Source organism: Podarcis pityusensis (genome assembly GCF_964106645.2).
Source record: "Podarcis pityusensis genome assembly, chromosome: 1".
Lineage (NCBI taxonomy): Eukaryota > Metazoa > Chordata > Lepidosauria > Squamata > Lacertidae > Podarcis > Podarcis pityusensis.
Window position 1 is genome coordinate 47,607,245 of NC_138028.1, and position 24,018 is coordinate 47,631,262.

Here is a 24,018-nt window from a genome sequence, read left to right on the forward strand (position 1 = left end):
TAGGATCTCCCTGATGCAGAATGAACTGGTGGGGATCTCAAGTGGTTTTTTTGGCCACTTTTGACTATTCAGTTTTAAAAAACAAAACAAAAAACCCTGCACCATGTCTCCCAAAATGGAAAAACTTTGCCTCAAGCTTGCCGTATAAGAAAACTGCCAGGCTGGAGAAACACAAAAGATCCTTAGCAACAGAGCAATCCAAACAGCACTTATGCTGGGCTGTTTGGGGGGAAGGGGTTAGAGATTGAATAGGGGTGTCCCTCTGCCCAGGTGAGCCAGTTGCTGAACAGCTCATTCGGTACAGCATTGAGACTCTTAATCTCAGAGTTATGGGTTGGAGCCCCACATTGGGCAAAAGATTTTGCAGGTGGTTTGACTAGATGACGCTTGTGGTCCCTTCCAACTCTACAATTCTCTGATTCTATGAAGGAGGCGTGCTAGCAATTTCTCTGTCAGCAGAGAAATTCGCTTTCCAAATTGATGAGCCTTCTGTTCGATGAGCTTGATAAATGGGCCATTATTCAGCTATATGGTATCAGGAAGGAAGGAAGCAGGATTACATCAGAATACTTCTTGTACAGACAAAAATAACCCTCAAGCAATTAACTTCAAAAGATTTTTTTTTAATTTAGAAATGCAGTTATATACATAGAATAATTGAAATTAAATTAAACTTTGTACAAATATTAAAATACTATCTTCACACCCACTTCAATGTACAGGATACCAGAAAAATATATATATATAGAATAAAGCAAAATAAAAACTGATTGACATCCTGCACAGCGTTATGGTATTTTTAAATCCCACATATATACGAGTACCATTCTGCAAATAGTTTCATAGTGGTGCAACTCAGATTACAAACAAATAAGAAGCACTGAAGGCAACCAGGTTCTCCCTGTGTGTTTGCATCTCCAACTACCTGCAGCCTGCCCACTGGGTAACAGAAGGTGTGCAAGTGCTTGTTCTGATGGAACATTTGGTCTGAACTGTGTGAGCTTCCATGTAAAAGCAAATGCAGCAGTGCTATCTCCAGTAGAAATGGACAACCAGTATTAGCAGAAGCCAGTATCTCAAGATATATATCAACATAGAAGTGTTCACCATTCAACACACATCTCCTCTGGTGCAAGCATTGAAATCTTAATAAAGTGACAGAGGTGGTCAACTCCAAAAGCAATTTTTAAAAAATCTGCAGGAAAGAAGCCCAGGACTGAAGCATGAGAGAGAGAGAGAGAGAGAGAGAGAGAGAGAGAGAGAGAGAGAGAGATCTCCATAGGATACTACCTAACATGAATCAAGCCAATGGAAGGTTTCCTACCCAAAAAACCCCCCCATACTCAGTCCTTTGTTTGTATGCTCACTACGCTACTATAAAAGCAGTAAGGGAAACAGAGGGCTGATTCACACATCAAAACAGCAGTTCTTTCTGCTGTGGGCACAACATCTATTGTAGATGCAGGGGTGGGAACACACATCAGCCCCAACCAGGATGGATAATGGTCAGGGATAATTGGAGGTGTAGTCCCACAACATCTGGAGGTCCACAGGTTTCCCCATACCAATAATAAAGTGTGACAGAAATGCACGTATTGACGTGTTTACAGACACTAGACAGTAGTCACTCCATAGACGTGTAAATTGTGAACTGATCTTAACTTGCGGCCAACTTTGTTTTTCTGAACAACGTGTACGGGTGGACCATATTTGGAAATGATGGTAGAGCTGTAATACAATGCATCCAGTACTGCTTAAACCACCTGAAAACACTGTAGTAAGAAACCTCTGGTGGGCAGCAGGTTGGTCAAGGATGTCACAGACTTCCTCACAAGGATTAAGAAACAGTACACTAACAGTTTCAGTTTGTGCATGTGCTATATTACCCTAGTGCAGGTACCACGAGCATCTTCATTTTGGAAATGCTCTCCCCATGCGCCACAGAAGCCAACTAATGTGGTATTTACTCATTTATTTGGTAGACATGAGTATGCATTCTCATGTGCAAAAAGCCCCTGTGGTATCCAAAAGAAAATCTCTCAACGAGAAAGTGGTAAAAATTAAGTATGGAGTGTACAAAGAAGCCCTTTCAATCTCCACTTACTTCTAAAAGGCAATGAGGAGCTGGGCGGCACCTTTCTCTCTCAGAGTTAGTAACATGCATTTAACACTCTGCCTAAAAATGCTGCAAGGAATTATCATACAAAAGCGCTCCAGTGAGAAAAAATGTGTACCAGAAGTGGCCCTAGAAAAGAGTTGATGCAAGAGAAGCCTGCACCCAAGTGTCCAGCCCCTCCAGTTCCCCTTCATCCATTGTCCTGCCAGTTTTTTCTCAATCTGTAGGGTGCATCAAAGCCTACTGTATTCATGCCATTAAAAATGGAAAGCCAATCCAATGTCTTACTTCACCTCTTGCTCCAACTTATTTTACGTGAGAGCAAGTTTCAAAGCTAAGCACCTGAAAAACCTGAATGCACAATCCTACAAGTGTTTGCTGAAAAGTAAGCCTCACTAAGTTAAGTGGGACTTACTTCCAGGTAAATGTGTATGGTATTGCAACCTAAATGGTAATCCTATTTGCCTCAACTTGCATGGGCTCCCAGGTTTCAGATTTTCCTACAACAGGAGTGACACCATGGCAAGGACATCAGGCTTCCTGTAAATGCTAAAGCTTCTTGGGTCATCGGTAGTTAATGGGCCTCATCATACCTCAAACAGACAGTCTTGACTCCTGCCCTCTCTCCAGCAGGTCTCCAGTGTCAGCAGCAGCTGTTTTAAGAGACACTTGCTGTATGTGCCATACATAAACTGGATGCACAAATATTCTGGCAGCTTACCACAGTAGGTATCTAACCACTGGAGAAGTGCTGCATTTTAGTTTAAACAAGTGTTATCTTGCTTTTAGCAGTAGGTGCATGGAAGTATAAGGGAAGAGCTATTGCTCAGTGGTAGAGTACATGCAGTGTACACAAGAGGTCCCACATTCAATTCCTCAGCTCTTCACACACACACAAACACACACACACCCCACTTCAGCTGGGAAAGACCTCTGCCAGTCAGAGTAGACTTTTCTGGACCAGCATTAACTCAGTATAAGGCAGTTTCATATGATCAACCAATATTCTAAATGGAGGGTTACATGGCATGGGAACCACTCATTTATCAGAGGTGTTATGTTCCAGCATTCAAAGGGCAAGGTGAGCCTGCAGAATCAAATTCTAGATGCCTACAATTTTCAAAAGTAGACAAATACAACCTTAGAGGAGTTTTATTCTTGCCAGGCACAAAGTGTGTCCTTGCAGCATCTGGCATTCTGTACACAAGACTGAAAGAATTTAATTAAATTAGTTGACTTATTAGGCACCTAACAGCTACACAGCATTGGGCCAGTGGTTGTTTCAACTGATGTCTCAGAATTCTTAAAAAATGTGTCATGGTTTTAAAACAGAGGACCCCTTTCATTTCCAGCCTGAGCATTAGAATAGATGCCCTGAGCATTATAGATAATAGCTATTGCTATTCTTGCCCTTCATAAATTTGTATTTAAGAACCTGAGAATAGAAAATCTTAAAAAAGGGGGGGGCACCTACATTCTTAGCCTGAAGACCGTAACATTTGTATTTCATTTTTCAAAAACCAAATTTTATGAAAGAGAAAAACTGCTCTTCTGTTGTCTCCCATAAGATTTCAACCATAAAGTTCTTTTGTGTCCCTCATTTAAATTACTCAGGTGAAATGCCTATTCCAGATTTAAGACCCAAGTTGATATCTGACTCTTCATGTACCTGCACAAAAAATATGAACCATCCACAGGTGAATGGGGGATGGAAATTAAGAGTGGTGTTATTGCTTCATTCTGTTGTTAAACAAAAAAGGAAGAAACTAGATACTTTTCTTTGGGCTAGGTGTCACCCAAAATTCTGCCACTCTTTCACACCGTCCAAAACATTTAGCAGTTCTGTCACTGCAACTCAAGATGATAGATATGGGCACAGCTAAATCCTTCTGCATAAATGGTGCTCTTTAATTGCTGATATAACCTCCCCATGCAACAACATCCCAAATATATCAGGCAGGGTGTGGGGGGGAGGCTTTCTTTTATAAACAGCAGAGGAATCTAAGCCACAGCATGGCTGTGTTGGCTGGGGCTGATGGGAACTGTACTCCAAATCATCTGGAGGGCATCCAGTTAGTGAAGGCTGATCTAAACACCACATTGAAGAAGAGCAGCACTCTCTGAACAAGGTGAGAGAACCTGCTCTACCACTGGGGGTCTCAAAGAGCAAGCCTGGAAAGCCTAAGGTTAGGGCCATATATGTATTCTGTGATAACAGCCAATATTGGGCATCAAGGCAATCCACATTTCTGTGGCCTGTATACATTATAAAAAGCAACCTAATTGCCATCCATTGGGCTACTCTTGGGCAATTTAGTTTGCTTCTGCTAATCAGGATGAAGCATGAGGAACTATGCACAGCCCTGAGACTTTATTCTCTCTTCTGCTTAATTTTAAACTGTTACGTTAGCATGTGTATATTGTTTTCCATGGCATTGTACATACTGATTTTTAAATGATGTGTTTTTCTAATTATCATTATAATTATTTTTTCTTACGTTCTTTTAATTGCGGTTGCCAGTCCCTAGATACGCTGTGAACCAATCTGAGCAAAATCCTGTGAGAAAGCAGCATACAAATAAGCCGGCAATGAAAAGACAATGGTCTGATTTCAATCAGATACATCGCCCACAGATCTGCAAGGCAATTTTCACAAAGGAGCTAAACAGCTTTGAATTAAAGCTGCAACCTGTAATTATCTGAATGCTTGGGTCTATATTCAGTACCAATCTGTGTGCTTTCGTGTGGAATGTGCACAGTGTGCAATGCCCATCTGATGCTGGAGAACACGGACAGTGGCCCAGGGAATCGTGCTGCTTCCCATTCAGATTTGTTGGTGGTAGGCAGGTTGGGGGGGGGGAGGCAAAGTGCTGCCTTTTTCCACAGCTGTCTCCCATGTTAATGCATTGTTATGAGACAGTAAACGGGGTTGACCTCTGCCACTTCCATTTTTCAAAGGATGGGCTTTCTAGTTCCCTTGATATTTTAAAGCACACTGTGGTTCTGTGTGCTCACCCTGGCTTTAAGACAGGGCCAAGTGTGAGAACTGGCAACCAAGCCGTTCCACTTTTGTTGTAGGAATCTTTAGGAAAGGTCACGGAACTGTTCAATTAAGGAAGGCTCACTGGAGAAAATCTGGGAATTTATACTTCCATGATGCCATCAAACTGCAATGCACTGACCACAGAGGGCTAGATAAACAAGAGCAATAAGTATATTTATATGGAAAAAGGTGGAGGTAAGTGAACATAGTCCCTGCATAGAAAGAAGCAGTGTGCAATGGGAGTGGGTGGAGGAAGAAACTGGGGCAAGGGGTCTTCCAAAAGGGTAAAGACAGCAGCATGGCTCTTTCCATTCTATTTTGTTTTAAGGCAGACTATCACTGTTATTCATTCAAGGCAAACAGGACATGCCAGATACAAAAAGCTAGGTACTTGCTAATGGTGATCCATTTTCCAATGACTAGGTTCTAACAGAACCAGGAGGAAGACATAAGCAATGCAGGCTAAACACTAAAACCCCTGGCATTGCTTTTGCAAGGATGGGACCCAACAACAGCAACAAAAATAAAGTGGTGAGGCCAAAATTGCTCTCTCATTAAGGTGGGTCAAAGTAAAGGCATAGGTGATGAACCCTACTCGGGGAACAGCACAATGTGCACACACACTGACATCCTACAGTCATTCCACAGAAAACGAGCTCAACACACTCCAAGATGAAAGGCTTTGGATCAACTATGGTACAGCTGTTGTATTGCTGGCAGGCTGGCTGTTCTAGGAAGAGGGCAGTCATTTTCCATGTGGGCTTCTCAATGCAAGTGCTCTTAAATCTGGTCATAGATTGAACTGCTCTAAGCTGTTTGTCTCAAGACAACCCTAGACTTCAGCTCACACCAAGTTTAGAGAATCGTCTTTGATGAACCAAGATAGAGGGCGGGACAGTTTTGTTTTGTTTAAATGGAAGCTTGCAGAGGTACAGACATTTCACCCCAGCAAGTGTTCGCTTTCTCCCTCTCTTTGGGAAACAAAGAAAAGCAAGTGGCCGCCTAAGCTTGCCATTAATGATCTTGTTTTTCTTTAAAAGAAAAAAGAAAAAAGGTCGGCAAGTTGCAGTGGCCTTTAACATAGCCAACACTGCCCAAGTTCAAGTGCAGCTACGTTAAGTAGTCTATGTTGAGGGCAACAGTATGTGTATGTCACTACAACTGGACTCTGACCCACCCCTCCTCACAGCCCATCCAGAGGTGTTCTGACTTGCCTTCATAAGACAGTGAATAAATGGAAGGAAACTCTTTGCACCCAGAAAAGCAAGCTTAGTTGTTGTTTTTTGGCCCTGCTTTCTGAGCAGAAATCCAGAAGCTAGTAAAGCCCACGAGAAGCTGCAACAAGCCAGTGTGAGAAGGAGCAAGGCACAAGTAAATAGCAGCTCTCCAGGGACCACACTCAAACATTTGGTGGGGTAGGGGAGAGGTATGAGGAGCTTAAGTCCACTGATGTCACTGAAGCCCCCCCTTAATGTAGATAAAATGTGGGGAGGAATAGCTGGCACCCTGTACACCCCACTGATGCATCGAGGAGGCATCCTGGCGGCATCCTTTGGATCTTCAGCTATGGGGTATGTGTCTGGAGGTATTCAGGGCACAGCGCATGAAGGTGGGGAAAGTCTGCGAGGAGTGCTCACCATCCCGGAAGAAGGAAAATGGAGAGAAAAGGCTAGACAAACGCAGCAAGCCTCATGCTTCTTTCAACAATGGAATATCTGGATTGGGAGAGAGGAAGAGAGAAAAAAAGACAAGTTAAACAATCTTTTGTGTTTACGTTCCATATCTGAAATACCACACAGCACAGTCTTGATATAAGTCTCGGCTGTCCATAAAGCCCTTTCCGTTTATCAAGTTCTTATTTGACCATGTCAAGCTTCTATAAAAATGAGCCACCCTTTAAAACCCTTGTCAGTCATGCTTCTTCAAGGACTTTCCCCTAGCAAAGCCCCAAAGTCTCTTAACTATTGAGGATTTTCTTGGGATGAGAGACTAAGGCTTACTGACTAAAGCTGCTTTCTTCAGCAGGTGTCAAAGGACTGCAAAATAATCACAGCAGAAAGGATCAACTTCTCTCTTCCCCTCCACACACAACATCCTGCACTTTCTGTCATCCACATGAAAATACAAAGTCCGGAGTTCAGCAGCTGGAACTAATTATGCACATTTAGAACACTTTACTAATTTGGTAGAGTTTATTCAGATTACAAGATAAGGATGTGCTTTTGTTGTTGTTCTTGGCTTGTTTCAAACACGGACAATTTTATTTGTGATGGGAAGCAAAAATTGGGTCTCATAGAAGGCTATCTGGTGGGCACAAGTTTTTGATATTTATTTATTTATTTAAAGTTATTATTTATACCCCACAAATCTGGCTGGGTTTTCCCAGCCACTCTGGGCAGCTCACAGCATACATCAGAACATACTAAAACATCAAACATTAAAAACTTCCTGATACAGGGCTGCCTTCAGATATCTTCTAAAAGTCAGATAGTTGTTTATTTCCTTGACATCTGATGGGAGGGCATTCCACAGGGAGGGCTCCGCTACCGAGAAGGCCCTCTTGCCTGGTTCCCTGTAACCTCGCTTCTCACAGTGAAGAAACTAGCAGAAGACCCTCGGAGGTGGACCTCAGTGTCCAGGCTGAATGATGAGGAAGGAGATGCTCCTTCAGGTATACTGGGCCGAGGCTGTTTAAGACTTTAAAGGTCAGCACCAACACTTTGAATTGTGCTTGGAAACACACTGGGAACCAATGAAGCAGAGGCAGAGCAAGATGGGTGCAGCCCGCCCCGGGTGTCATCCCTGAGGGGGCGTAGCATTGCTGCCCCGCCCCCCGGGATGCTTGCGGTGGGCGGCGCACCCCCCGGGATGCTCACCGTGGGCAGTGTCCCCCTGGGACGCTTGCCTCACCCCCGGGACACTAGCCCCCCCCCCGGTGCATGCCACTCCAGGTGCCAGACCAGCTAGCTCTGCCTCTGCAATGAAGATCCTTTAGGACCGGGGTTAAATGGTCCCAGCGGCCACTCCCAGACACCAGTCTAGGTGCTGCTAGTTAGCAGCTATGATCCACTTCTTTCCACTCACAAAGAAAAAAACTGTAATGTGCAGGGGGTTCCCCCCCCCCCAGAATGTGCAGTACAATTGTGATTGCCAGTTTTTATGTCCAATGAATAGCCACCATTGTAGATCCACACCAGAAGCAACATCATTACTCAGTCCATTACTGAATGACTTATACCAGAACGCTGTTAGGGATTGTGCGTTGGAGAAAGGGGGAAGAGAAGGGAGGAGGATCCTAGTACTTTTAATAAAGTATTTCTCCTTGTAAATGTTCCACTGTAAGGTGAAAGGCACTTTGGAAACACTAGGATATATGAACTTTTAAAATTCCAATTAGCAGGAGTTTAGGTGAAAGACTTATTTTTCAGTTTGCTTACCATCCGTGTACTCCTCTGAGGAAGCAAGTGATAGAAGGCTTTGTACATCACTGCTTTCTGAGTCTGGAGCTTCTTTGTGCCCAGGTCTGCTACAAGATGCACCAGCAACCCAAGAGGAGGTGGTCGCCTGATGAACTAGAACAGCCTCCGAGTGGTGAGAGCTGCTAGCTTCACACAGTCCAGAACGTCCAGGGATTTCATCCTCCCCAGCAAAGCAGTTGTGACCCACTTGGTCTGGTGGCTGCTGCATCTCCCTCGCTCCACTTTGCCCAGCTCCCTCTGAAAGGACAATCTGTACCCGTGAATCCGAAGGAGGTATGCAGTTCCCAGCACTGCCATAGACAGCTTCTTCATAGGATGGCAGTGCCACCTGGACTCCATCCACCACGATGGAAACCTGGTCCCCAGAAACACCTTGATCACGCCTGCATTAGAATTTTAGAGAAAGAATCCACATTATGGTCTGTGATGCCCAAGAATACAAAAGCATTTGTGCAATACTGTATCTGCAGAACTCCTAGATTCAGTTCTTCTTGACATGCTGTTTCATTACACTTTATACTTGAAATCAGCCAGCATAACTGGACTTCAACACTTTCACTGGCAATGGCAAGCAAGAAGCATGATTCCTGGCCTTGGAGGTGCAGGGGGTGGGTGAGCAGGGTTCATCCCAGCAACTGTTTGGCAATCTAATCCCCATCCCAGCTCCTAGCCTGGGAGGAAAGCTGGGGACAATTTAGCAACTGGAATGCTGGAGCAGGAAAAGGAAACAAGGAGCTTCCTAGCCTGTCATGGCACCCAGGGCACACCAGCCATGTGGCAGCCAAACTCCATGCTTCCCTTTTGGGTTGAAAAAGGAAATACACTTAAGGTTTCTAAGCTCTTTACACCTCAGCCCTTACAAGCATGTAAGGCAGGCAATATGACCATCCCTCTGTGCATTGCAGATGGGCAGGGAAGAGACTAAGGAACAATGTTAAGACCACCCTGTGTGTTCATGGCTGAACTGAGATTTGAACTTGGACACTCCCAGTTCATAACTGAGCACTGGGCGATACTAACTCTGTAAGTTATACACTGAGGGAGGGGGGACTAAGACTCACACACATGAAATATTGGACACAAATTACTATAGAAGCTGCTGAAGAGTGGTGGGACATGGTGGGACAATACACCTCATCAGCAAACGGTATCATATGAGTGTTAAGCAACAGACAGAAAACTGAGGTGAATTTATTAACTATTAGCAAACACCTTATACCATAACCCCATAATCAAGGAGAGGAGCCACAGCTCTGGAATCTGCGCCCTGATAAAAAAAAATTATGGCATTTAACTTCCTGGGCTGGTATCGCAATATTGCTGGGCTTCTGTGGAACAGCTCTCTGCCTCCGAAGCCAGAGAAATGGTCTACACAGCAGCAAAAGTTGTCTGTCAGGAGAATTAACTGCTCAATGAGACTCCTCAACCAGGAATGCTTCGGCACTGAACCCTATATCCAGGTTAAGAACAGCTGGACTGACTGGGAATAATGTGACTAAGAACAGCATGTGTCAGAACATAGCAGGAGGGGAAATTCTCAGCATTTCCAGGGAAATGTCTGGGGTTCCTCCCACCACATATGTGTGTGTTTGTTTTAACAAACCCTCATCAAGTCTCCAGAACTGAGTAAGATTTCGAATGTCCAATTCAAGCAAGAGTTTCAGCTTCTGAGACAATGGAATTGATAGCAGCAGGGACGCGAGTTGCACTGCGGTCTAAACCACTGAGCCTAGGGTTTGCCGATTGGTAGGTCGGCATTTCAAATCCCCATGACAGGGTGAGCTCCCATTGCTCGGTCCCTGCTCCTGCCGACCTAGCAGTTCAAAAGCACGTCAAAGTGCAAGTAGATAAATAGGTACCGCTCCGGCGGGAAGGTAAACGGCGTTTCCGTGCACTGCTCTGGTTTGCCAGAAGTGGCTTAGTCATGCTGGCCACATGACCCGGAAGCTGTACACGGGCTCTCTTGGCCAGTAAAGGGAGATGAGTGCCGCAACCCCAGAGTCGTCCGCAACTGGACCTAATGGTCAGGGGTCCCTTTACACTTTACCTTTAATAGAGAAACAACTAACATCACCACTCTCCCTACTGTGAAATAGGCTTTTGCTCAGTTTTACAACTGTGAAATGGACACGTATTATTGGTCTCTGTTTGCCCGCCCCCTAAAATGGGTGTTCCATTTCACAGCTGCTGCTGCAAAGAACAACACACCTTAAAAAAGAATGCACATATGTTTTCTTCTTTTGGGGGAAGGGGGTGTCCATTATCCAAGAGAGTGGTATAGGAAAGACAACATGTCTATATGGTTTGAGACTAAGCTTCAGATCTGTTTCCATGCAAAATTGGAGAGTGTAAAAGCAGAACAGCAGACAGGACTGCCGCAGAAATTAGCCATGAAGCAACAAAGCAGTGCCTGTTACTGTGGGCCTCATCGCCTACATACATTGCAAAAGAGCACCACAGATGTTTCTGGCGCTCTCCTCAATGAATAATTTCTGTGTTGTGTGATTGCTGCCCTGAGTTCATTATCTTGTTAAGAGGCAGACTTTCTCTCCCCAACCACCAAGCCTCCTGCTACTTCAGATACTGGGCTTAGAAAGGAAAATTATGCCTCATTCTGCATCTGTGAAGCTCGCTGTTTGCTCCAATATAAAAACTAGTAAGATGGAAAGTCCCTTTCTTCTACCTCGCTGCAAAATATGCTCTGTGTGAATAAGCCTGGATAGTTCAGTTGGTTGGAGCATGGTGCTGATAATGTCAAGGTTGCAAGTTCAATCCCTGTATGGTGCAACTGCATATTCCTGCATTGCAGGGGGTTGGACTAGATGATCCTCAGAGTCCCTTCTGACTGTACAATTCTATGATTCTATATGACCCAGAACCCACATACTAATGCCTGTATTACAGCAATAGCTACTTAACTGCTGCCATTTAACAGCCTCTGCAGCAGAGACTTGGAAGGCTCACTAACCCTCTATACTAAGCCCTCCCCTATCCCTCTAAGTGAAGACCAAAGCAAAGCTTCCACTCAGCAAGTGCAACGCCACCATCAGGTGAGCATGAGCAGCCCCCAACCTTTGAACTATGGTGGTGGACATAGTTGCACTGCAATCCCTCCCCACAGCTCCAAAAGTGGGAGGCTGGATAGGGGTTGTTTAGCTACTGTGTAACTGAAGTGCCAAGAGCACCTCAGCTGCACAAAGGTCAAGTCTGCAAGCCCCCCACTCTCCCTTTTCCTGCAGGTAAGGGTAAGAAGGCTCTTTGGGCCATGGAGTGGCCAAACCAGCAAGGGAAATTGTAGGATCTTGGCAGCCACAGCTTTTAGCAGGCTGTTTTGGACCTCTGCCAAAAATCATCAGTAAAAGCTGGGCCTAAGGAATGCTTCCCAAGGAACTACCAAGGCTAAATCTTCTCTACAGCTTATGAGACTGCGTCATTAGAGGCCTGCACAACTTGAGAACCATCAAGCCCAATGCAGTCTTCACAGCCCCCGCCCCCTTTTCTACAATCCCCTGGAGGCAATAAGAACAAGAGGCTTATCAAGCCTTTGCAGGTCGCAACATGGAGCTGCTAGACTGCATTAAGCTTAGTGATCAGTCTTAGTTGTGCAGACTTGCAGGAGGATCAGCAGCCTGATAGCAACTTTTTGCCAAAGAATGCAGATACTCTGCCTACTAGAACTCAACCTAGAGAAGAAATCCACAAGAGTGAAAATAACACAAAAAGAATAATAAAAAAGGAGCAGGCAATAAGCATGGTTGTAGGCAGGACAACAGCAGCAACGAGAGAGACACCATTTCTCTTCTCTAAGCATCTGCATGCACAAACATCTGCCCTCTAGTTACAGGTCATCTCCACCAACTCCCAGAAGCTCACCTGCTGTGATGAAAGGACTTCAGCTTTGGCTGCAGCAAAACAAACAACACAACTAAGAGGAGGATGAGAGCTACAGAGCTTGCTGTGGAAGCCACTATGGACAGGGTGGGCACTCCTACACTTGGAGGTGAACCTTTATCTGTAGAGCAAAAGAAAAAGTTGTTTTTTAATGGTTTCTTCTTATGAAGCAGCTGTTTCCCACCACCAAATGAGTCCTAATAAACTGGGCTAGGATAGAAAGTAGGATTATAAGGGTGCTCTGGTCTTCACAAGGCCAGCTTTGTCCTCAAGTCAATACCATGTGGAATTGTCCTGGGGAGAGACCTGTCCCAAATGCATTCATTGGGTTGTCAAGTGACACTTACTCCAACACAATTCCCAAGCTACCTTAACCATTTGAAAGCCAGTGCCCCTTTCAAGTGTTAAGGCTATTTGGTTACATGAATGCAAGCTAACCCTACTAGCTAGCACCCACCTACCCCTACCTCTCATCTAAATTGCATTTTATATCAAGGGAACAAGGAGTTGAAATTTTCTCCTTATTTATGTCTGGATGACTAAGTCAACATCTCATCGAGCATACTGGTGAACTGTGAGACTGCTTCATCTTATCTGTTTAATAGCCTGTCTTCCTGTTGTGCAGAAAGCACCAATCCTTCCTCCACTCACCCCAACAATCTTTAAAAACATGCATGATTTTCAGCACATCATCCAGCTTGCAGGGAATTTCTCCTTTCCACAACATTTTATTCAATTACACACACTCCTCTCTCTCTCTCTCTCTCTCTCTCTGCTCCAATACCTCATGGTCAATTAAATGACAAACATTTTCCTGCAGACTTCTTGGCTTTCTGTCATGGGAAAGGAATTCCTATCCAACTGGTAAAAACCTTGCAAGACACAACTGTCAAGTTACTTTGGGAAAGTTCTTTTCTTTTTGAGACAGGCAGGACTAGGCAGAGAGAACATTCTGTGCTGCAGCAGGGTACAATCAAGCAGTGTCCAAATTAGACCCCTCTCCCTCAACTTGACCAGGTTCACTGAAGCTGATGGGATCTGAAATCAAACAACCTCTACAGGGCTGCTCTTAAACCATAAGCTTGCTATTTTAAAAGAAGATCAAGGGGAATCATTCAGAGTTATGCATGAAACCTTTTTACCAACCAAAACTGGTGTGTGAGAATGTCGTGAATTTGGGTAGGAATGGGCTAGAGATTTTTGGCAGAACTGTCTCTCACACAGCAACTTACACTTCAGGAAAGACATGATTACAAGTTTGCAGTGGCAATGTGACCTTAGATAATAAGGTTAACCCAATGCATTTTCTGAGGTCTAGACAGGCGCTGATTTATGTGCTAGTACTTGAAAGGCATTCAACAAAATGAGAGTGAGTATATTCACAGTGAAGCATTACTGACCTTGACTGAGCCTACAGGTAACTTCCATGTCTGGGTTCCACTTTCCATTCTTGCAAGTCAAATATTTGTAGTCTCCCTTCAGCAGATAGCCTTCCTCACATAAATACTCTATGACACTGTCAGATGTCAATGGCTCTTTGCAGGGTGACGGGTGGCATATGTAGCCTCCATTCTCAGGCTCGGGTGGCTGTGGACAGACTGAAAAGGGAGGGGAAAGAGCAGTTATGATAACAAACTGAACAAGGGGAGAGAGCAAGAAAAGAAGCAGGAAACAACAGGAAATAAACCGGATGCCCTCCCTCTACCAGCTTAATTCTTATAAGTGCTACTGAGACATATAGCACAAATATTTTCTGAATTTCAACTGTTAATGAAAAATGCTGCATAATAATCAGGGTCCGTTTTTTGCTCATGGCAGATGAGAGGAACATATGCAATGGATGCTGACTGAGCTGACTGAGCACCTCAACTCCTCCACTAGCACTCTGCCACTGCCACAGGCACCATATTCTGTTGCTTCTAGGTTGGCAGCTGAAAAGCCAGGCGGCATCCCTAAAGGTCCTTCGGTTGCTTCTGATCATCACAGCCATAATCTCAACCTATTTTAATTCCAATGTGAGGGGAGAAAGACTCTGTGTTGGCCAGCAGGTAATGGCTTTTTCCACCTGCCTTGCCTCACCCGCCCCCCTCCCACCCCAGCCGTAGGAGCCTTCATAAGGGAACTGTTTCCAGAAGAAGAACTGTGAGGAGAAGGGGAGGGGCGAGGGAGAGAGACCTGTTTGCCATCAGAGGGTGGTTGGTCTCACCTGTGCTGCCCCACCTTCAGCCCAAGTGAGTTGCTGCCACGGGCATTATAAGACTGTGTATTTTAATGAGCTGTATAGAGTGAAAGAATATGAGTCATGAGGGTGTGGAGAGAGTATGTATGAACTGATGTTGTTTATTTTGTTTTATGTATGATAAATGTTGTATTGTTGTATTGCTAATCATATAATATGCCTTTTGCTTTAATGGTGATTTTTAGCTTTTTTTTAGTTGTTTTGTTAACAGTGTTTTACAAATTGTAACTGTTTTACTGATTATTTGTTAATTATCCTATATTATGTATGATGCATTTGTGATGTTCCATTATGTTCTTTTGACTTCAGCCCCAAAAGTGCACTCCTCCATTGTCTCCCGAGACAGATGGATGCCAGCAACAACAAATTATGCACTATTTGTGAGGTTCTATTATGTTCCGTCATGTTATTTTTATTTATTGTTTGCAAACGGTTTTGGGATTCATTTGAATGAAAAGCGGCATAGAGATATAATAAATCAAATCAAATAATTTGTTCCAATTACAACTTTTCAGTTTAAGGACTTGGAAAAACAATTTAACTTAGAAAAGCACTGGGATAAGAACAAAAAAGCCTGCTGGATCAGGCCAATGGCCCATCTAGTCCAGCTTCCTGTTCTCAGTGGTCGACCAGATACCTGTGGGAAACCCGCAAGCAGGAGCCAAACAAGAGCACTGTCTCTTCCTGTGGCTTCCAGCAACTGGTATTCAGAAGCACTGATGACTCTGACTGTGGATAATCCATTCACACAATGGTACAATTGCACTACTGATTACTTTCGGCAGTGGGGGCGGGACGGGGGCGGGACTAGGTCTATAAAAACATGCAATAATTATTCATGAATAGATTACTTTATGAGTGTCAGATCTTTCACTCTTCCAGAAATGCAGAAACAACAGCCTCAAATAAATAAAAGATACATGCACTGGTCTTCTGTCTCGGCTTTTCTCATTATTTCCCTTGTAAATGTGCTCATCAAGGTAACTTGGTACTGGGGTGTAGAAAATAGATGGTGCCACGCCGTGTTCAAAAGCATCTGTTATAAATTAGTGAGCTCTCGTTTCATTTCCCACAATATGTAAAATGTTAGCTGAAGCTGAAGTTCAGCACAGGAATGCAAGTTCAACAGCCCAGACCTTGAACAATATGGACTTTTACTGACTAGACATCTTCATTTTTTGTCTTTGAGGTGTTGAAGATCAGGCATCTTCAGCATGAGAGCAGATGGTTATGTCAAGAAAAGGGCAGGTTCCAGAAGGAGCTTCTCTCAAAATCTGCCACAATAGTTGGGGGTTGCAGCTGACATCAAGCTCAGACTATGTTGATGGCTGTTAAAAAACCTGTCTCTATACCACGTAAGATGTAATGTATAATGCAATAGGAACACAGTACAAGATTTTTAAAATGAACATTTTAGTGTACTTCTTACTCCCACCCAATTGTTTATTTCACTATGAACTTTACTGAATTCACAGCAGAAAAAACTTCAACGTTTGTTGCTCCTGGTTTCTTCATATCAAATCATTATTGGGAAATTACTGTTTCCCTGTCAAGCCTGTATTTTGAAGAAGAGTCTACTTTTGTAAGCTAATGTTGATAAATGAGAGCACGCTCAAGAGAAGGGATTTGTCTGTGTAATCATAGCTGTGCATTTATGTAATTAGACACAAACACTTATACAGTGTAAAATATGCCCAGTCATTTCAGACTTCCCCAAAGCTTTTTAATAAAAGATCCCCAAAAGAGAAATAAAGACTAATTACAGTCTTATACCAATGCAGTCACCAGCTGGTGATTCACAAGCAGCAGAGTTGAATTCTTAATTAACATGCGGCAACACTAGAAATACCGCATCCTCATTAACCCTCTACCATGATTAGCAAACCAGGGAGGAAACCTGCCAGAGTACAGCTTTCTATTAAAAATATTAGTTGGACTTTAATGCCGTGCCATGACAAATGCTCCATTCGCAAAAGCATTTGCGCTTCCCAGATGGAATGATCCCCCCTCTGCACACTGTTCTGGGGGTTCTCTGGACACCTCCCCAAGCCAATTTTGAGGGTTCATGCTGATGGGACTCATTTGGTTAATCCTGCCCTATGTCCTGTAGCGTGCTCTAACTGTGCAGTTAAAACCATCTCATCAGTAGGCCATGTTCCTAAGAATGCTTTGAGAAATTTAAAGAGTCAAATAATGGTGTATCAAATCTTAGCCAATGATTATGGAACATAGTAACTATTTGTATCCCATAAGCTGCCTTAATTTGGTTTCTGTGTTAATATAAAATTGGGCTTTAAAAATATTACACACCAGCAAAAGTATTACTTATGAACTGGATTTAGAGTGTGTTTGCTTATGTTGACAGACCTTCAAAAACACACATATTTCATAGTTTTCCAGACATTTCACTGGGGAAAAGGTGTACTTTATTTTTGTGACACTAAACTTGTCAAATCTATATTCTAATTTGTAATATATTTCTAACAAAAACAGCAACAAATGTAACAGGGGGAAATTGCATAGAAAAAGACAATCCATTCCCAGGGTTAGCATAATTCATTACAGCATTCCAGAAGCAAGCAAACAAAGGCCATTTATCATTAATCTGCTTTACTTCAACAGAACAAAACCAACAACAAAACCAACATTGTATGCAGTCTGTATACTAAGTGTCTGCTGGCTCTCCAAGTACTTCTGTCACAATTAATACATTTGTGTCCACTACTAGGACACCTAAAAGCTTCAGTGTTCCAAGTCAAACACAAGCTGAAAAGTCACTAACAGATAGTATGAAGGCTTCAATTTCAATCACCCACAAGGCAAGATAAGCATCACTAAAATAGAACTCTAACCAGAAGCGATAGGTAGCCAAATGTTTTAATGGTTCTCTTAATAAGGCAAAGGGACGCGGGTAGCACTGTGGGTTACACCACAGAGCCTAGGGCTTGCTGATCAGAAGGTTGGCAGTTCGAATCCCCGCGATGGGGTGAGCTCCCATTGCTCAGTCCCTGCTCCTGCCAACCTAGCAGTTCGAAAGCACGTCAAAGTGTAAGTAGATAAATAGGTACCGCTCCGGCGGGAAGGTAAACGGCATTTCCGTGCGCTGCTCTGGTTCGCCAGAAGCGGCTTAGTCATGCTGGCCACATGACCCAGAAGTTGTACGCCGGCTCCCTCAGCCAATAAAGCGAGATGAGCGCTGGAACCCCAGAGTCGGTCACGACTGGACCTAATGGTCAGGGGTCCCTTTACTTTACCTTTAATAAGGCAAACAAAGACTCGAGCTACTGAAGGGGTCTTGAAGAAAGTTGGAGTGGATATCACAATCTCTGAAACTGAAGACTCAGAAGTGAGAGATTTAAATGCTGATGATTACAATGAAGTTGTGATCTAATAAGTTGATGAGGTAGCAGAAGGAGAATAAGCTCAGTGGAGAAGCTGGAGGAGATATGGAATTTCTCCATGGAGACAGCTGAAAGAACAGAATGAAGTGATGAGTCACAGGTGGAGCCCCAATAGACATGGGATCCCTCAGACAGAGAGGCGAATAAAGGGTGCACACCCTGAAATATTATGTCAAATAGCTTTCAAAGCACATTTGCACATTAATGGATGGGAACTGTTGCACCTGTGGTTCCCTAGCTTTCTCTGTAAGCCTTGGGCAACGTTTGCAGGTCTCAACAACCTTCACGAAGACAAATGAGGCCAAGTTTATGACAGTCATATTCAGGGGTTTTGCTGCAACAGTAGAGTGTAACAATTCTCGGAAAGTGCTCTACTCACCAAAATAGAGTGAAAGTGCAAAGAAGAAAGTTCTCAGGGGGAAAACCCCTCAGAGAGTTCTTAAAGAGAGGCCACTTTCTGGTTCTGCTAGATGCCAGTCAGAAATAAACTGAACAAAATAGCACTGGTTCAACCTTCTTGCCCCATGTGTTCGACGCCAACTCAACCTGGGGATGGGGGTTTCAAAAATTTCCCAAATGCTCTATGGCTGGATGCAGGTACATTCCCAATAACAGACTGCACAGAACCCCCACGCCCGCCTTCCACTTTGAAATCATTTTAAGGTACAGTGGTACCTTGGGTTACAGATGCTTCAGGTTACATACGCTTCAGGTTACAGACTCCGCTAACCCAGAAATAGTATCTCAGGTTAAGAACTTTGCTTCAGGATGAGAACAGAAATTGTGCGGCGGTGGCATTAGCTAAAGTGGTGCTTCAGGTTAAGAACAGTTTCAGGTTAAGAACGGACCTCCAGAACGAATTAAGTTCTTAACCTGAGGTACCACTGTATATTACCAATTTATGCAACACTAACATCAGAAAATCTTCCTCAAAATCTGTGATTTCCCCCTGAAACCTGTCCCCAAAGTGAGCTAAGCCACTGAACAAAAAGACAAAGCATATTGTGTTCCATTTCTCAAGATGACACAAGAAACGAACTTTAAGAAACCAGATCGATGCTGAGACACTGTAGAAATGGAAGGTTTATACAACCTTTGTGTAACTTCTGACATTTATGAGTAATGGTTATACTGAAGTTTTAGTCATGACAGAGCTTTGAATGGATTCCTTATGATGCAAAGCACTGTTGAACTCTCAGATCCATCAAATTAAATCATAGTTTCCCCAATCAATAGATATCTGACTTAGAGCATTCTTATTTAAGATTCAGTGAACTTCTTCACACTTTATTTTATGCTGCTCTTTGCAGGCATAAGAACTGGGTGCTTTTCTAACTTAAATCATACCTCAGATTCTCAGGATTCCACAGGAGCAATTTTAGATCATATTTATTCATTAAGGGATCCCATAGACTATTGGCACAATAGAAACGCAGAGGTTTTCAAGGTTCATGTCCCAAGACCAGTCCTATGAACTCCAGAGCTTAACCTATTCCATTACATGATGAAACATGCCAAAACTGCTGCATCTTGCAATATAACAGTGTACACAACCTGGTAGATCACCTTGCACACACTGAACTGTAAATTGTTTAAAACTACCATTTGAGAACAAAAGCCAAGATCCGAAGCCATGGTTTTATTGATCCTGGTTTGCTCTAACTAGCCATAAACATCCATAGAAATCCATCTTCTCCAATGGAAAAAATTCTTGAGCATTAGGTTTTCAGAGTTCATTTGACCATGTTTGAATCTCTTTGGTTTATTAAACAGATGCAGTTCATATTTCATCCTCCCTCTACATCCACAAGAGCTATAGAAAATTGCTTTAAAATAAAAAGTGCATTTGACTATGTGTGGTTCTCTGTGCTAGTTATTTTAGGCTCCTAAAAATCAATGCCACATGAAAGTTTAGTCAAACCTACATGAATCATGGAGATCACAGGAAATAGAAGCTCTACCATTCTTTGTCCATGCATGTGTACAACATATGTACATTAGCAAAGGCCTTACAAATTGCACACCTCTCAGAACCTACTTTTCTGACCCCCCCATGTGTCAGAGCACAGGATATACACAATTAAACCAACCCATTTGAAAAAAACCAGAGCACAACAGAGTGACTCAGATTCACTGGTATGACTCTGGGGAAGTTTCTTTATAAGTGTTGGAAATAATGCTATGGTCTGCTGTGTACTGTAGCTCAGATATTTTGGAAAGGTGGTTTAAGTCAGTCCAAACTAAACATAGCTAGAGACTGGGGTTCCTTCTTCTCCTCATAAAACCTGTGAGCACAGGAAATTCCCATTTCTCCATATGAATCCAGACTACTAAAATAGAGAATTTATTATTTATAATTGCTCTTTTGAAATGAGGTAGCAGTGGCTTCCTTAAATACACAGAAGGGACTTCTTGGTGGTATCCCAACACTATGCAATGCTAGAATGGTCCGAGCCCCTTTTTACAGATTAGGAATCTTTAATTAGGAGTAATTAAAAAATTAATGCTAGGAGTATTTTATTGTATTAAACTACATTTAACATTTGGCTTATTTTGTGTTTATTATTTGGGAACACTTTATTACTGGATCATTTTATAATTTTTATAAGCGAGTTTATTATAGCATCCTTAGAATCCATCAATTTGAGCAAGTGTTTAGATAACATGGAATATGCAAATAAATCTTAACATCCATGTACATCTGGAATTTGTCTGAAAGCAAGATAAATGCAAGCCAATCTAAGGGAGAAGAGTTTGTTACTCTTAATGAAAGCCCAATTCTTAAGAACAGGTCTATTTTAATAGTTGTGACCTTCTTCTTCTTCGTCTTCGGTGATCACTCGTAGCCAAGTGTCTTCCATGAACACTGTCTTAACAGTGAGTCCGTATGTGACTGTGGAGGCCCATTCTGGATCCACACGTCCTTCCACAGTGGGGACATAGGTTTCTGGGCATGAGATCATCATGGTGTATTGTACTACAACCTTACTGTACGCTTGTGAAACATGGACCACTTATAAACACCATCTCCAACTCCTCGAAAGTTGTGACCTTATGCTCTACCTGAATCTCCTTTAAAATAGTTATTGGAAACTCTTCTTCTATTTAATGGTGCTCTTAACAGTACCAAGTATTGTCATGAAAGCTAAAGACTTCGTTGTGAAGTTTTTAGATTTTTTTTTAATATATAGAAAACATCCATTATTTCAGTGTATTATAAATATAATCCAAATAATAGAAAATAAAGGCAAAGGAAGAGCACACTTAATATTCTTTAGAACACTGTGATTATGATTAGTTTTTCTCAGTCTCTCCAATGATCCTCTATAGCAGATCATTCCTGTAGTTACATGAACTACTGTTAAAATCCCTCAGACCCGTTAAAAAGGATAGAAGTAGTGCCATTTGTAGACCCTTGAAATGTTAAGGTTTGTGACAACCTTCACTTTTAAAGCCTCTCCAAGTCTCACTTTTATTATCTGCTATGCATGTCAATCAGGAGTAGAATAGCTACAAAGCAGCTTTTCAATTAGGAGGCAAACCATCTACCTCTTAGAACCTGGGGGTTATGGTAATTCCCCTTTTGAAATGCTAATATTATTACAAGCACAGCACCAGAAGACAAGTGGCAGAGCCTGGGTGACAAGCCGTTCTGGCTGTGCCCTTTTACAGATGGTTTAATCAGGGTCTATTGTAAGCTACCTAAACTCCCACTCTCAATAGCTATTCCCCTCCTCTGTGGAATATTTGACAGCTGTGGTCCAGATAAATAAAGTTTTGGTAACAAGTAATGGGGAACAGTGAAATGAGGAATAAGTGTGCCAACCGTCTGCAGTGTGAAGCTTCATTCTCAGCCATGCTTACAACTTGCCTAAAGCTACTTTACATTCAGTGGAGGCAACATTTGAAATGAGAATTTCGCTCAAACCACTACATCACGAATTGTTCTTCAAAAGTCTACTCTCAAATCAAGATGAAGCTTAGGATGCAGTTGCGTGTGAAACATCATGAAAGTACTCATTGCCATTTTCCTTCCTTCAAAATGTAGGACAGAAGAATATGATTATTATTTTTTGCATATCCCAAAGCCATGAATTCTTACATTAGAGAAATTTCAGAGAAGACATGCTTCAGGTTGTAACCTTTTCCCTGACCAAACATAAACAGGAACCACATTTTCAAATGGACGGAATTATTTACATACAAGGCAAGTTAGAATTTTAGCTGACCACCCGAAAACCTGCAATAGGCAGAACTGTCACCAACCAACCCAGGACTACCGGAAGATAATATTTACATTGACATGAAGCAAGAACTCTTCATATGTTGCTGTTTTCCCACCTCCAATTTGTAGGGATTTCAATGAGTCTCTAAGCAGACCACACACAGAGCTTCAAGCTGAGCCTTCAGTCAAGTGGAAACTAGGCTAACATTTAAACAGGTGAAAAAACACATTAACTGGCGGCGTACACTGCTGATCAAGCTACTGTATCCAGTGAATGAATATTCCAGTGTTCAAAAGTTGTTTCCATTCCACTGCTTGTTCCCTGGCTGGATTTAGAGATGATTGTTTTTAAGACATCTTGCCAAAAGCAGAAGCAGTAAGCTGAAGATTCATATAAAGAAACCATTTTATCACCTTGCACAAACTGCCACAGCAAGGGGGCGGGGAGGTAAAGAGGGAATAAAACATTCAGGTAAAGTGTTAAATAGAAACTGCTAGCAGTACATGGTAACCAACCTGTTGGGATTATTTCAATAGTGCATTTGTGTGAAAGTGTGTTAAGAATTACCATCTTGTTCAGCTTCATATATAACGTGTATGCCAGAATGGGACAATTCTAACCTTAAATGACAGACAAGCTTCATCATACTAGGCCCACTGATGAGTACAGTAATATTTCAAGAAGGAAATACGGATCTGCAGGCACACAATGGACCCATGCCAGTGTGTGTGGCCATTAATTCCCCAACGTACAAAGAATTTGTATTCCAAGCATTCCAAGGGAGGCATGGTTATGAACCATAGAGAGACTTGCCATGTGAAGTGTTTACCAGCCAGGTGGCCAACTGGCAGGAATGTATGGATGTGGGAATTTCAAGTTCAAATTCCCACTTGCCTGCAAAGATCACCCTTGCCTGGAGCATGCCAATTGCTCAGCCTAGCCCACGCACATCATTCCTCAGGGCTGTTGTAAAGCTAATACTGTTCTCAGCTCCTGGAAGGAATGACAATACACCATTCTATGCCATGCCATCCCACACTAATGATGTCAACATTGCTCTTGAGCTGCTCCAAGTTTTGTCTCTTCTTTGCTGTGCCCACGCCTAAAATCCATTCACTTTTGCCTGGAGGTAAGCCATTTATTATTATTAGTAGTAATATTAGTATTAGTAATAGAATTAATATTAGTATTTTGCCAAAAAGGACTATATAGTGATCAACAAGACAGGATGCCCACCTAAGCTCCACAAGATTACTATGCAATTCCACGAGAACATGCTCAGCACCACCCAGTGTGATGGCTCATGCTCAGACAACTTCCCTATTAAAAGCAGTGTGAAACAGCGCTGTGTGCTCACCCCAACTCTCTTTGGCATATTCTTCTCCCTCGTGCTTTCCTATACCTTCAGCTCAACTGAAAACTGTGTGTACTTGTCTGCAAACAAGACATGAAGACTAAGAACATCAACCCTGCTGTGTGGGGATCACTTACAGAAAACCATAGTGCCTGGAGACAGGTTGTGTATCTACAGCAGTGACTAGAGAAGTAATGACCACTGGGATGAGTGCAGAGAGAAGAAATGCCATGGTGCATCTGCAGCAGCACAACCAGATGCCTTCATCT

At 42.8% G+C, this 24,018-nt stretch overlaps 1 protein-coding gene across 4 annotated transcripts in view; it reads right to left on the bottom strand.

Moving 5' to 3' along the window:
* Positions 1-602: 602 nt before the first annotated feature.
* SUSD6 (sushi domain containing 6) overlaps positions 603-24,018 on the bottom strand; it is a 56,107-nt gene continuing 32,691 nt past the window's right edge. For all 4 annotated transcript variants that reach the window (XM_080995625.1, XM_080995623.1, XM_080995626.1 and 1 more), the window contains exons 3-6: positions 13,930-14,127; positions 12,512-12,650; positions 8,597-9,021; positions 603-6,874 (exon numbers count right to left, since the gene is read on the bottom strand). In XM_080995625.1, the coding sequence (XP_080851751.1) occupies positions 6,849-6,874; positions 8,597-9,021; positions 12,512-12,650; positions 13,930-14,127 (788 nt within the window). In that variant the 3' untranslated portion in view covers positions 603-6,848. The remainder of the gene's footprint in view (positions 6,875-8,596; positions 9,022-12,511; positions 12,651-13,929; positions 14,128-24,018) is intronic.